The sequence below is a fragment of the Ixodes scapularis genome, unplaced genomic scaffold (assembly GCF_016920785.2).
Source record: "Ixodes scapularis isolate PalLabHiFi unplaced genomic scaffold, ASM1692078v2 PGA_scaffold9__187_contigs__length_104089568, whole genome shotgun sequence".
Lineage (NCBI taxonomy): Eukaryota > Metazoa > Arthropoda > Arachnida > Ixodida > Ixodidae > Ixodes > Ixodes scapularis.
In genome coordinates, this window is record NW_024609884.1 from 21,856,694 (window position 1) to 21,872,500 (window position 15,807).

Consider the following 15,807-nt stretch of genomic DNA (forward strand, 5'->3'; position numbering starts at 1 on the left):
TTACACCGGGGCGGCGTTTGCCCACACCGGGCTCTGCTGCGCGCAAGCACAAAGCAGACTCACGGAACCGTCTGCGCATGCGCCGTGCAAAGCGTCCCGACAGCAGCGCCACCAAAAAACAAAAAAAAAACGGCCAGGTGGATTAAGTTATATATAATAAAGAACTTAGCGGAGACTAGTTGTACTAAAGGACTTTGTCGTATCGAGAGTTGTGGGAGGCACACGCGATTTGCGTGGCTTTAGAAAATGTTTTCCCTCTGCCGAGTGACTGGAAAAACAACGCATCTTTCACCGCTGTCACGCCTGCGTGTTTGAGAGCGCAGCCCACAACGTGTGAGACGACGTATTGTAGCGTTCTAACTTCCATGCACGCTTTCAGGTGCTAGCGGAAGACGTTCATACCCCACAATATTCCTGTTACATTACAGGTTTTTTTTTTTTTTTTCTACTGCGCACTTTTTTTGCGCATTGCTTCCTTATGTCATGTCGACAGGAAGGGAGATATCATTCATATGCGCAGTATGAGATAAGCGCTGCTTTATACGAGAAAGAAAGAGTTGTTCAATGACCTAAACAACCCGCGTGACATTATTGATCATAAAAGGACAATCGCCCGATACATTTTGTTTTATTTTCTTCGTAATTTCTTAGGCAATTATATAGATTGGTTGGTTCTTCTGGATTCTTAAACGATTTGTCACTGGAAACTTGCTAGGTCGTCGCGGTATAAATTCCAGGTCAAACGTATGTGAAAGAAAGGATGACACACCAGTGTTGTCTCATTCCAGAACGTTGGCACCACTGCGCGAAGGCGAAGATCTGACGGAACTGTATTGGTGCTCAACGCGACGATTCGGAGGTGCGCTCAAACTCGTCGCGTGACCCTGGCGCCCTGTGATAATCTCCCAGTTTCTTATAATGCATGCCCAATCGCCGGTTCGCAGCGTGGCAAATCCTGCCAATCACGGCGAGGCAGATGTCGTCGTCGTGACGTCGGGAAAGGAAACCAGAAGAGGGCGCCACCGAACGGACCTGGGAAAAAACAAAAAAATACGAATATTTAAAAATGTATTTTTTTTATTTTTATTTTTTTTTGCATTGGAACTCAAGGGTTAGCTTATCACGTTTTTGCCTTGTGTCACGGCTGTTGGTTGTTATAGTACCTCAGATAGTCCTCAAACTTTAAGGCAATCTTATCTTGTGTTGTGTTGTGCAAAACTTTTTAAAGGCTTCACTTTTCTGCCAGTAGATAACTGGGGTAACCCAGATTGGGGGCGGTGTAGTACAAGGATGATACAGATATTTCCATGCCGTAAGCATTAAAAATAAATTGTAGTGCCTTTTTTTTTTTTTTTTTTTTTTTTGAACGCCTTTCGAGCGATCAATAAATAATTGGGAATGTGGATCCCATAGAATGTCCACATATTCCAGTAAATGACGAATCGAAGGCGTGTATGCCACGAGCTTCGTTTCAGAAGTACAATGACGCATTGTCCTGCGTAAAGACCAGAGTTTACGGGACGCAATAGATATAATGTTTTCAATATGAACAGGCCAGTTTAAATTGGACGTAATGATCACACCTAGATATTTATATGAAATGACGATTTCTAAAGGCACAAATTTGATAGCATAAAAAAGTGGACATCTTTTCAGCGTTATACTGTCATTTACACACATTTCTTGATATTTAAATTAATTTGCCTGGCTCTTGGCACCAGGGGAATACCATATAAAGGCTATCGACTAAACATTTCTGATCGGTAGGACATGATATTTTGAAAAACAAAACTATCGTCAGCAAAAAAAAAAAAAAAAAACGACATTGTACGGACGGTTTATCAACCCGCAGACAATTAATAAACACACACAAAAAAGGCCAAGGACCGAGTACCCAGCCTTGGGGTACTCCTGAAAGAACGTGCAATTCTATAGATTCCGCATTACCCACAGTAACATACTACTGACGATTCGTAAGGTAAGAATCAATTCATCGTAAAAGACAATAATGTTTAGTACCCGTATAAATTTATCTAGTACTTTCCGGTGCTAGACTCTGTCGAAAGATTTTGCAAAACATTTTTTTTCTTGCATTGTCTTTTTAAAGGGACACTGCAAAGAAAAAAAACATTTTTTTTTTTAAATCTCATAAAAGGGACACGTATTTTCAAAATAATTTTTCCACGAAGAGAAAAGCTTTCGCGCAATATCTACGCCGTTAGAGGCAATTTAGATGCAGAAGGCGGAGGTTGCAGCCCGGGGCTAAGCCCAGCCCCGTGCTTACAAGGTGCTTACATCTCTCATTGGCTGGAGAGGTCATTGCCGTGTGAATGGTTGGTTGTAAATATTTCTCTCTGTAAATACTAGATCTCTGTCAAATATTTATCTCTGTACATATTAGATCTCTGTCAAATGTTTACTTTTAGGTCTTTACGCATTGACTTCGGAGAGGAGACAGCGCAGCTCACTAAACGGTATGTGAATGTTGCTCGCAGCATCTCTTATGTTTATGACTCACCTGGACTTTACGGTGGCCTGCCGGGACTCCCTCGTGGTTCCCCAAAGCCTTCGCATTAAGCGACTCGTACATACGCCGGAAGGACACAAGGTCCTCGAGCAGGCTGAGAGCCGTCTGGTTAAAGCTCGAATCCACGAGTGCCAATCCACCTTAAAGAAAAAGAAACTGGACCTGTTTTTCACTCGACGGCAGCTAAAACACAGCATTCCAGACGTATTCCCATCCTTACAGTCTTTCGCCGAAAGTGTTGCCTCCACTGCTGCTGAAAATAAGCAAGTGTCTCAAGGCAAAACGTTTTTGAGACTGGAGAACAGACATATAACAAAACACAGCACCAACACCCCCAATTTTGTCGCAGATCTCTCGTCCAGGCTACTCTCTCCTTGTGAGAGATTAGTCATGGGTTTAACATGACCACACCGAGGCCGCCTTTGCCAAAAACGGTCGCAGTCTTTGAAGACGGCTTTGAGCACATGAATCTAAGCTCTTGCGAACGAACCCGACAAAAAATGATCGGCATCTTGTCTAAGATACCGCAACATCAACAACACAAGTTACACAACCTACCAAAAGGAGAAGTAAAAGCACTTGGAGCGTTTCGAGAAGATGACGAGATTGTGCTCCATCCAGCCGACAAGGGCAACTGTACTGTCGTTTTAGACCGAGATGACTGAAAAAAAAAAAAAAAAAATGTTTACGATCTCATTTTGCTTCTTATAGTCGGACGGCATAAATTAGAGCTACGTTATTTTGTTTTCTGTTTTGTGTTGTTGCCTGCTAATAAACCATCCTGGTAACCCAGATTTGCGACGCTGTATAATTGTCGTTGTCACTGACGTCGATACAAATTACGCGATGCGGAAGTGTCTTCGAAAGTAATAGAATTACATTTCTAAGTATTTGTACTCTGCTCAAGATACTTTACAATGAAAGTAACTTGAGTAGTATTTTAAATACTTTATGAAGCAGGTATTTAGTAACTTAACTTAAATACTTTTATCGAGTATTTTGTCCAACACTGACTTAAAATATATATAAAAAAGAACTTAGCGGAGATTAGTTGCACTAAAGGACTTGACACATATCGAGAGTTGTGGGAGGCACGGGCGATTTTCGTGACTTTAGAAAATGTTTTCCCTTCCCCCCCCCCCCCCCCCCCCCCTTTGCCGAGTGACTAAAAAACAAACTTTCACCTTTCTCACGCTCCCGTGTTTGAGAGTGCAGCCCACAACTTGTGAGACGACGTATGGTAGCGTTTTAACTTCTATGTACGCTTTCAAGTGCAAGCGGAAAACGTTCATACCCCACAATATTCCTTTTAAATTATACGCTCTAAAAAATGCCTGCGCGTCTACTTACCCGCAAAACACTCAAAGAGCCAATCATTGCGATCTATGAAATCGGCTCAGCGAATGATGAGGCGGAACATCTGTTTCGACCTCAAAATTTAGTCTGCGCTGTGGCATTAGGCAATGCAAGCATGACGCTTCGTATTACGCAATGCCACAGTGCAGACGTCATTTTTCGGTCTAAACGGATGTTCCGCCTCATCATTGGCTGAGCACATTTCGTAGATCGCAGAGATTGGCTCTTTGAGTGCTTTGCGGGTAAGTAGACGTGCAGGCATTTCTTAGAGTGTAGCTTTTTTTATGGCCCACTTTTTCCCGCATTGCTTCCTTATGATGGATCATACGGAAGGAAGATATATCATGCATTCATATGCACAATATAAGATATGCCTTGTTTGATACGAGAAAGAAAGAGTTCCTCAGTGACCTAAACACTGGGGTAACCCGCATGACATTATTCATCATAAAAGGACCGGAAGACATTGCGTCATACATATGGTCTGTTCATAATTTCTTGAGCAAATATAGATTGGTTTGGTCTTGTGTGTTCCAGTCGCGTTCTGACTAAAGGCGCGAGTAGTAATTTAATTACTGTAATTTGGTTACTTCCTTTGGTGGTTCGAAATGTAATTCACGCGGTTGCCTAAAAGTAACAAATCGATTGCATTACTTTGTAGCACAAATCTTTAACATTTAGTAATTACTTCCTGCGCACTAGAGTAATTCCCGTTTGTAATTAACTACTTTCGGAGTAAAATGGTCTTCATTTGCAGTTAAAGTAATCCATGTCACCTTGCCTGGTGACATCAAGCGAAGAAGCGCGACTAAAGCGCTACGTGGCACCGAGTCCCATCTGCGACATTGCGGACTGCTCAGGGGCGGATCCAGAACTCCGTTTTGGGGGGCGGAAAATTTGTAAGGATACTATTCTCCCATTCTTTCGTGAGCACCGGGGGCTCCACCCTTGTCAAATTGCCTTCCGAGAAGAAAGGAAAGTAAAGGTCGACTTTTTTTTTTTCTTTGGGGGGGGAGGGCGGCCACCCCTTTCCCCCTTGGATCCGCCCAGGCACGTAGCTTGGGCGGATCCCATGGGGGCTGGCCTATGACAAAATGCTGTATGAGGGGGAGGGGGGGAGAGGAGGTCCCAGCAAAATGGAAGATTTCGGGGGGGGGGGGGGGAAGTCCGGGCCCCATGGCGCCCCCCCCCCCCCCCCCCCTCTTCCTGGATACGTGCCTGGATCCGCCCCTGGGACTGCTGGGTGCAAAAGTGAGGCGGCAAAACTGAACGTATATTTCTTGGCGCACGGCAGAACGTCTGTCCCACTACTGGCCGAGTCATTGACGGGCGCGGGACTTCATATGTTCTCGCCGGCGAATGCCTTGGAAAGGTCGTTGCCGCTCCTCCTCGTTCTTTTTCTCCGCGCCTGCTTGGCAGTGTCTCAGGCCGATCATATCCGGAGTACTGGCGGCTAACACAGGGGAACTCGGCCGCTGCCAAGTGCGCCACCAGAGCTGTCCCCCGAGGCCTGAAAAACTCTATGGGAGACTGCCTCGTGTTGTGGTGGAAGTTGCGCTGATTGGCCGAGCTGAAATTTACTCGCTCGAGGGTGCCGCTCGTCTGCACTTCACTCATTCCGTGCAGGTGGGTATGGGCTGGTGCCAACAGCGCTGGAAAAACACGAAACGACTGTAGAAGTGGTCGCATTTTCGAACACCGTCGAGACGGCGTTTTGTACGTGCTGAACATTGCTTTTTCCACCACGAACGGAGGTATATATGTCTCCCGCGGAGGGTCGTGGCTACAGATCTTCTCCCAACCCGAGGGCGATGGAGAGTTTTCAGGCACGTGAATCCACGTGGCCAGCAGAGCCCCGAAGTGCTCTTCCTGTCAACGACGGCAGGCCGTTTTCGTACGCGACCGAGCTCGAGCTCGGCATCTTCGAAAACCTCGGATCAAGTTTCAGGGGGTTCGAGACACTAGCAGCTTTGAGCGCCACTGATGTTTATGTGCCATTCTCCATGCATGCACATCGGCATCGTGAGAATCTCCGCGAAGTTGCTTTCCGATTCCCGGAACGCCGAAAGAATACACGGGTCCATAGGTCCTCCGCGACGCTCGAGTTCACGATACGCCTACACGTGCCTTGTGCCTGGCGCATCGTTCAATGGTTCCGTCCACTATCTCTGGCCCGAGAGGAAGACTCCTGGGACTCTAATCTGGACACTTGGCGAAAAAGTCGGCGAGGAATTCGATCGCCGTGATCAGTCGGCGCCAAGGTCAAGCGCGGCGCTTGCCAATCACGGACACTTTGTCGCCAAGCGTCCAGATTAGAGCCCCTGGCGAAGCACGTTTTGGCGATTCTCGCCGAGATTGTGTTGGAATCGGTATATTTTTTTCCCCGGCTCGTAAACAAACCGCGGCAATGTTTAACTTCTAAGCCGTATAGGGCCTGACCTTTTGGCCTCCCGGCGCTTCCCCTACTGTCCACACCAAGTGAGGCCACGAAGCCAAAGGTATAAATCATAATAAAATGCGGTTAAAAAAAAAAGTTGATTGATTTTTTGTTGTCGTCACAAGAAAAAGAAGAGAGAAGTCTTCTTCAACGAGTCCAATGAGCAACCGGCATCCTACCCACGAACCCCCCCCCCCCCCTCCTCCTCCCCCTCCTCTCCGGCTCCCCGATGGTAGACCCCTCCAGGTTGCCCATCGAGGTCCGGGAGAAAACAAGCTAATCTCTACTACGACTTTGATATTTCTCTCGTCGCTTTGTGTTCGTTCTTGTCTCTAAATATATGTCAAGCCACGTGTTTTCTTTCTGCATGGGCTAACGCATGTCAGCTCGGAATGTGGAGAAAAAGCTTGCGCTGCAGAACCTCCTGTGTTCGATCCCCACCCTCCGCCCGTTTCGATCTGGATGAGCTTCGTACAGGCACGCGTTCGTGTAATCACTACTGCGTGGTGCACGTTAAAGACCCCAGGTTAGCGGTTGTACTGCAGTGGCTAAATTTCTCATCTACAGCTAAGAGACAGGTCACCCGTTGAGGCGTACCAACTTCAAGGTTGTCTAAACATGCAAGCAGTGGCGTAGGCGGCGGGGGGGTTCGGGGGCGACCCCCCCCCCCCCCCCTCCCCCCTCCTGAAATGCCAAACCCCATTACATTACTCACAAGAGGCTGGATAAGGCCATTTTTCATACCCGGGCCTAGTCTCCGGTGTACCAAAAAAAAAAAAAAAAGATGTACCCAGGAAACGAAGCCTGGTGAAGTGGCCTACTAATCCTCGAGATCCCGTGCTTACGGTGGTTTCAAAAACAAAAAATAAAAAATAAAAAAAAAAAAAAATTGACCGTTGCTTACAGCTGCGTAGCTCCAGCACACCTAACCCCCCTCCCCCCCCACCAAAACAAAAAAGAAGATAAATAAAAAAATTAATTGCGGAAATTGTAATGGGTAATTTTGTAATCGATTACAGCAAAAAGTAATTCAATTACAGGATAGTTACTCCTTAAGGGAAGTAATTGAAGCGTTACAAAATTACAGTAAAATGTAATCGATTACAAGTAATCCATTACTTGTAACGCGTTACGTACAAGTCTGACTAGAACTGGGAGGTGCAGGGGTTTCCCCAGGAATTAAAAAAAAGGGGGGGGGGGGGGTCTAAATCTCCAAGGGCCTGGGAAGGTGGGGGGGGGGGGGGGGGGTAGGCACAAGGAGGCAATTTCTTTTTACTATCTACTTCGCAAAATAACTAGAAGAGCTTTGGCACTAAAGTGGAGAGGAAAGCATCTTATATCATATCATACTCAAACTTCGCATTCCTGGTGCTTGTATGTAAGGCGAGATAAACAATTATTATTCTATAACCGCAAAACGAGCAAAAATAATAAATAAAGAAGCGACACAATGTAAGCAACTGATCGCTCTCAAACGGCATTCGCGCTTTGAATATAAGCTTCTGCCTCTCGCCCAAGTCGTGCTTTTTCACGGAGGTGTGCGATAGGATGGAACTTATTCTTACTCACAACCGAGAAGACAAAGAACAAAGAAAACGACCATTTTAACTCCGAATAAAGCATCTCTGCTGCGACCGCCAGGCCTCTGTCTGCGCGGATGGCCTCGCTCTAGAGTTCCTCTATAGCTCCCCCGAAGGGGGAGCGTAGGTAGCATATACAGGAACTCTACCACGCTCTGCCCCACAGCGCCCTCACCGGCGTTCTTGCACATTTTGCGACGCTCTCACGGACGCTGAACGGCACACCTCCCCATTCTAGTGCACCCTAACAGACACGTAACAGCTGCCAGAATTTTGTTTGCAGCTATCCAAGCGAGGCACTGCAACGACAGGAGGAAACCGCATTCAATCGATCGGAACCTTGTGGCAAAACAACTGGTATCCTCGAGAGAGAGAGAGAGAGAGAGAGAAAAAGGAAAACAAGTTTTGCGCATAGTTTGTACGCTGCGCAAAATATTTTCTTTTCAAGATGTTGTCGTTGTAAAAGAAAACAACGATACTTTTTTTTTTTTTGCATTTCCATTTGCATTTGAAACGTGTACGCATTGATGAAATAAAACATAACTGATATCACAAACACCACGTGAAAGTGTGCGACCGCTTCTCCCAAACAAAGCAAATTGTTGTATGTTTATACAGCCGGGAAGTTAGTCTGCCTCAACTTGCCGTAACTCGTAGAGGCTATACGAATTCAAGGCGGGAAACAATAGAAACCTTTCGTAGATCGTTCGCCGAAGCTTTGCTTTGCGTCGCTAGCAGGAGCTCGTGCCGTCGCGTTGAAAATTGATCGAGCACTTACTGTATCGTACAATCCGGAGCTTACGATTTACGTAAAGTCTTTAACCAAATGTGATCGGAACCGTCGTCGTATCTGAACGAGCCTCGGGTTCACGCGCTCAGTGCGTCGCCATCCCTGCAGGCCTCAAGAGCCGCGTCCAGTCGAAACGCGGGCGTGACCTTGCCAGGCCGATTTCAAGCGCAAGCAGCGCCACTTCACTCACTCAACTCAAGTGGAGCCCCGGAAAACTCCCTCCCTAAGTAGCCGCAAACGTGAGACGCCTCATCGCGCCCAATCTGCGAGCCATTCGGTCCCTTGGCGCCGGCAACGGGATGTCGGGGGAGACGGCGTCTTTATGGCGGCGTCGGGGCGGTGCGCAGCTGCCACTCATGGCGACGACGACGCTGCCGATTCGCGTATTCGGAAAAGCTTGGGAAATAAGTCGATGGACTAATTTCGGCGCTCCGATTGGCGCGTTTTCACGAACGCCAACAAGCTTCAGTGATTCACGCGCTAGCCTTTTATCCGGCTCCCAAATTTGCTTACGCATATGTTCGGTTTATATTTGCGACGACTTCAAACAGCTCGACTGTCGTGGAGATGTTTGCAGACGGCGTAAGTTTCCGCAACTTGCTGACCACGATCGGCATGGAGACTGCCCGTTCGACGTGCACAAGGACCGTCTGACGCGGAGATTTGCGAGTAAAGGCCCGTTCACACTCTTGCAACCGAGTGCGACCGAGAGAGACCAAACCGGTTTTTAAGCCTCTTGCGATCTCTTAGGACCAGCTCCGCTCAGTGCATCCGGTCCCAAGAAGTCTTTCTCGGTCGTACTCGGTTGCAAGAGTGTGAACGCGCCTTAAGGCCCGTTCACACTCTTGCGACCGAGTACGACTGAGAGAGACGAGATCTCTTACAACTTCTTAAATGTTTCTAAAATGAGGGAACACACTGACATTGTGGCGCCATCTATGCGGTGACCCTAGAACTGCATTTCACAAAAGCGAAGGTTTTGCGGGATTTCCGAGGTCGAATGTGCGTAATACCCATAGAAAGGCTCGTTTATAACATTGACAAAAGCTTTTCGAGCCAAAAAAGAAAGGATATTGCGCGAGAAATAAAAAAAAAATATGCCGGACCGCCGAGTTTACACTGCTTCCCAATAGATGGCGCCAGTGTGTTCTCTGGTTTAAGAAGTTTTAAGGAACCCAGGTTTAAGAGGTCGCAAGCAGTCGCAAGAGTGTGAACGGGCCTTTAAGGTGATACATCAAGCGCCGTTCACACTCTTGCGACCGAGTACGACCGAGAGAGACCAAACCGGTTTTTAAGCCTCTTGCGATCTCTTAGGACCAGCTCCGCTCAGCGCATCCGGTCCCAAGAAGTCTTTCTCGGTCGTACTCGGTTGCAAGAGTGTGAACGCGCCTTTACTGATATAGCTGCGATCGTTGTTCATGAAAAGGGTGCGGCTATTTGTTTTGAATACGGCTTTCTTCGTGTGGGTAGTTGCGTTCGCAGACGTGGATGATAGATAAGGCCTCGCGTGCTCGTCCGGCAGATTTACAAAACGGATTAATTACAGCGTTCGGACTGCTAAATGCAATTTAAAGGGACGTTATTTCAATATTTTTGTAGCTAATACATGCACTAATTGTTACCCAGGGATCGTTTGTTTAAAATCGCGCAGCTAGATATATCTTTTACGATTACTCTTACCATACCAGTGTAACCGCGAACTCAAATCTCACGCTGATCTCCCAAGCCTTGAGTTACGATGCAAATTTGCCAGGCTCTGTCTCTTTCACAAATTCTATTTCATATCAGTCGACAGTTCTGTTATTATGCCAGCTCACCGAGTTTCAGGCCATATTAGTCATGAGAAAGCAGTTTATACTCCATGTGCTCGAACATCTACCAATCTCTGGTCGTTTTTTTTTCTTTTTTGTTTAGACGGCAAAGGACTGGAATGATCTACCCACCTACGCCGTGCACCACTCCAACCCCATTCATTTCAAGACCGCCATTGAGTACGTCATCCACTGATGAGCCATTCGCAAGTAATACCCCGTGTAAAAAAGGGGGCATTTGAGGTATAATAAATAGATAAAGAAATAAGTAAACTATGTTCGACATCGTGAAAATTATTTGGTCGTGAATACGACTTATTGAGCAATAAATGAAAATTTCAAACAACAAACTTTGAGGTATGTAGGTTTTGTTTTGTGTGTGTAAATGATAGAATCAGTTAAAAACAGCCCAGTGAGAACGGCGGTATAATCAAATGTGGCATTTAGTTTACATAACCAGTCTACACAGATGATGCGCGAGCGCCGTCCGAGCAAACGGAAAGGAACACTGCATTCGCAAAACCGCTTCTATATAGACATGGCACCTATACCTGCCTCGCGTGCCGTCTGCAACCTGCTGGCAAGTTTGGAAGTTCGTGACCTTGCAAGCGCAGCGCATAGCAATTGCTCAGCCCATTATCACAGGTTCGCCGATATCTGTGCAATGCGTGTTACATAAGCTCGCGACTGATCGGGAAGTGCCTAGGAGGATGATGCAACGCCTTTCAACTCGCGTAGCCACGAACGCTTCCTTCACAACAAGGTGACCGAGAGCTCATCACTGAAACATGTAAACAGCGTTCAAGGAACTAATACAGTCTCGCTTTTATTAAATTCATGGTATCATTCAGGCGCTTGTTCTTACTCGGAGACGAACAAAAAAGAATTTCTCAGCGTGTGATAAAGAAACGGCAGTTGGCATTTCACCGACGACCTCACTACACCACGAAACTCGTGCTCGGGCGACGTGAACAAACCGGGAACATACTTCAATATGGCGCCCGCTGCCCAGTGTCCTCAGACAAATCTAATTTTTTTTTTTTTTTTTTTTTTTTTTTCATTATTGCAAGATTTTGTTGAAAAGGGTCTATAACCGTTTGCTTTGGAGAAAGCTGTCCATACTGTTCGCGCAGAAGCTTCATCAGTTTTAAGCGTGAACCTCCGGAAGGATACGGCTTAGAACGAGTCCGTCGGATCCTCCAGCAATATGTTTCGCGGCACGTTCGGTTTCGATCGTCGTATACAGTTGAATCAGATTTTATCCCCGGCGAGAGCGGTGAGAACGAAAACTTTCTCGAACAAAATACGACTGCGAGATAGCTGGTGTGGGCAAATGTTAAACATGGCGATTTTACCCGAGCCTCGGGTAGAATCGCTATATGTTTAGCTTTCTCGGCCGTTGATTGGACGCGTCACAGGTTTCTGCTGGGCGAGGCTTTGGCGAGAAACGTCGTCCAACTTTTCACCCGCACACGGATGGTGAGAGATCTCGCGGTCGCTGATGCGTTGTGTCCTGCAGCTTTTCTTCCCACCGGTAGATTTCAGCGTCTGTGGTAACAAAACGATTTCAAACTTGCAAATGAAGCACGGGTTGTCGATATCATTCCATTCATCAAATCTCAGACGGTCAAAATTCAACCTGTAGAAGAAAATCCACTTTTTTTTTTTTTTCGTTCCGTGCGAATGACATCTTGTAGCAACCTATAAGGAGTATTCGCTGGGCGCCATATTTGTGGGTGCTGTTTAGAGTACATGCTCAGAATGAGCCCACATTAATAGGCTGCTAAGGCCGGCAATCTTGAGGGTGCGGAATGCACTTTACAAAAGAACTGCAGAAGCTCGCGCACCAGCTCGGAGCACGTGGAGCGAAAGCTCGCGCTGCAGAACTCCGGGATCCTGGGTTCGAGCCCCACCCCTGCCCGTTTCGATCTGGATGAGCATCGTACCGGCGTGCGGTCGTGTATCACAACTGCGTGGTGCACGTTAAAGACCCCAGGCTAGCGGCTGTACCGCACTGGCTAAATTTCTCATCTACAGCTGGGAGACTCGTCGCCCCTGTGAGGCAGACCAAGTTCTAGGCTGTATAAACACACACACAACCCAATTTTTTTGCAGAAGCTCGCCATCAGCACGCACTCAGCAGTCGCGCACACAGCTATGGCCGCCAGTGAATACTTCCTATAGTTGTCTGCCTCTCGCTCGATTTTCTCAGTGCAGCGAGTGCATGCACGCGTGGAGTGCGGACACTGAAACGAACTCGGGTTGCAGCCCGTGCAGCCAGTCGTGGAGTGCCGGCCGAAAGGAACTCTGCGAGTGGACACGAGTGCAGTGAAACGAACTCGCTTCACAAGCTTTTTCGAATACGCTGCCGCTATCTAGTCGCTGCAAATTCGTCCAGCGTGACGTCGCGGGTTTGCGCCTGGCGTCGCACATTCGGCGACGCGCCGGAGTTATCTTGCGCTCCCGAAGGTTACCCATGATCTATAGGTCTCGAGTAGCTTCGTTCGATGTACCTGCGCCTCCTGCACCGGTGCAGACAAGTGTAGGGCCGCGTGCTTCCGGTCGTACCTCTATACGTACCGGAAGTACAGTGCCCTACACTTGTCTGTATCGGTGCAGAAAATGCAGGTACATCGAACGAAGCTATAATTTGTTTGAAGCAGTAATGTGGGGAAGCGCCCGTGTCGTCTTTTGTCCGAACGCTTTATCGGCGCTCAGACGGCACGAGCGAAATGAAGGGAAGGAAGAGAGAAAAGAAGAAGAAAAAAAACAAAAATAGTTGGAGATGTTCCATGGAATCCCCTCTGTGTTTGTTGCTGCAAGCAACGTCTTTTCGAGCGAACATGTGTCTGGTGCTCGCTCGAGCGTATCCGGCAGCATTGCTGATGGATTTGAGCGGGGGAGCAAAGTCTCCGAATGACGAACTGCTCATTATTTTCAGCCCCTATTAGTTCGCGGGGCCGCAATAACCATCCGCAATTTGACAGGAGTTGATTGCGCTGGAGGCGGACTGAGATTTCGGTGTAAAGAATACCGGGAGGTGCACATCTCTCCCAATGGCGACGGTGGGTATAGGCAACAAAGAATGCGATTGCAGCGGCAAGTTCAGATGAATAGCCAGGCCAAACAAGCCTGCGTTTGTCCACGACCACATTCTCTTACAGTTACACTAGTTTCTGTGCACGCGCAGAAACTAGAGTAGCGGTACAGGAGCGTCTTACAGTTACACTAGCAGAAACTATAGGGCGTTTCCACGTCAGATCGTGCAGTGATGGTCCGGGTGCTATTTTTTTGTATAATTGTATATATATATATTATATATTACTATATATATATATATAATATATATATATATATTATATACTATATATATAATATATATATACTATATACTATATATATATACATAAGATGCCGTACCTGTCAGAGTTACTAATTCGAAGTTCATTACGACGTTTCGAGTATATATATATAAGCCATGTTCTTGGCAGGAGCATTTAGCTATACATTAACTCATGTTTACAAACAAAACCGGAGCGCCCGGAGCGCCCCTAGCGGACGCCACCAGCGCCGCGCATGCGCGATGGGGGTGTGGGCAAAAAGCTCGCCGTCGCCCATAAACAAACCATTGAAATGCGATGTTGTCGGCGTCGGTGTGAGTCCCCGCGCTCTTTTTGGCGTTGGAATTGTTGATTCTACGTCCTCCTAACGATGTCTGACTACTTGAGCGGCGTCAGCGAAATTACCGAGCTCGTTGCAACCGCAAAACTTCGCGTGAATCATCTGACATGCGGCGATTCATTCCGCGTGGACGCCGCAGAATGTACGCTAAAGCCTGATTCACATGATGCGATTTCGCTCGCAATTTTCAGTAGCGACGTCGCTCGGACTGCAAACGCGTGAACCGTAGCTGAGATGTCGACGTCGATACTGAAAATCGCAAGCAGAATCTAACCAAGTGAATCAGGCATAACAAGTGGTGATGGCCACTGGTAACAATGATCAACATCTCCTTGTATCTACTGTTTACGTCCAGCCTGCTTACCAACCTTCAAACTTCAGTCTTTTGAGGTCTGCACTTACTTCTTATCGCAAGTACCGAGGCCCCACGTTTGGTCTACGGGCCGGTGTCCTCTAAAAGAGCAGACGACAAGCAGAAACGTTTGAAAGAGCAGACGACAGTTCGAACGATCAGGCGGCTGTTTGAACTTGAAGACGCACTGAACGTAGTCCGCAGGTGGTCCGTACAACTTGACGGTCTTCGGGCGTCCATTTTGGAACAAAACAAATAAATTTGATGACCAGAGGTATCCGTGAATTCAACCCAAAATGCTTCCCGCCCCAGCAATCGAGGTCCGACGGCGTCTGATTTTCCCTTTTCACGGCACATATCCAAGTTTTTGGACGAACCGAGCGCATGAAAACTGACCTTCAAATCTTTCTCGACACTTCTGGTACAGCCCCAGTCGCAGCATTTTGACGAGAAGGCAGGTTTTTGTCTGGTTCCTTTCAAAACAACGCAGGAATACACGTCTCACATGGGCACTTTCCGCCCACAGCCCCGGACCGGAAGTACGTCCGACACGCCACCCGACCGCGGCGTGACGTAACAGAGATGAGTTCGTGTATATGCAAACGCCGTAGCTAATTTTCTGATATAAAATTTGTAAGCTCGAGGTGTGGAAATTGCCAAGGTTTCGCAATGCTACTTTGAACAACGTTCAATTTCACGCCGAAGCATACGCCCGTAGTAATAATTTTTTCTACCTATTTTATGAAAGGTTTACGACATGTACACAGGATAAAAAAGATCCAATAAAATATTTTTATGCAAAAACAAAATGATAATAATAAAACGAAACACGTCAAATCAACACGTTTTAGAGATAGATTCAGAAATTATTTACCAACAAACTACTTCACATAAAACGACGCAAATATATATCAAAATGATCATCTTGAAATGCATTTTACGAATATATATAGCAAACCATGCCTAGCCATTATTGTAGTTCTGTTATTAATGCAGAAACGCACCTTATTTCTTTAAACATCTCCTTAACCATTTGCGGTAACCTGAACTAACTTGTGATGGCAAAACATTGAATAACATATATGACATCCTGCAACACACCTTCACTCAAATTGAGTTAGCTTGTCTTCGTTATAGGGGCTTTGCCGCACGACGGCCGGCTCCAAAGAGACAGTTTCTGGAGCCGGCGGCGACGAATTCGTTAGTTTTATATTTGTGCCCCCCCCCCCCCCCCCCCCCTTCCCAAATCTTCCTCCACGGGCCATTAGCTCAC

The 15,807-nt window shown here is 47.0% G+C and overlaps 1 protein-coding gene across 1 annotated transcript in view; it reads right to left on the minus strand.

The window, feature by feature from the left end:
• Positions 1-583: 583 nt before the first annotated feature.
• LOC115331720 overlaps positions 584-15,807 on the minus strand; it is a 35,950-nt gene continuing 20,726 nt past the window's right edge. Inside the window, exons 2-3 of the mRNA XM_029993947.4 lie at positions 2,519-2,667; positions 584-1,032 (exon numbers count right to left, since the gene is read on the minus strand). Of these exons, the coding sequence (XP_029849807.2) occupies positions 841-1,032; positions 2,519-2,667 (341 nt within the window). The 3' untranslated portion in view covers positions 584-840. The remainder of the gene's footprint in view (positions 1,033-2,518; positions 2,668-15,807) is intronic.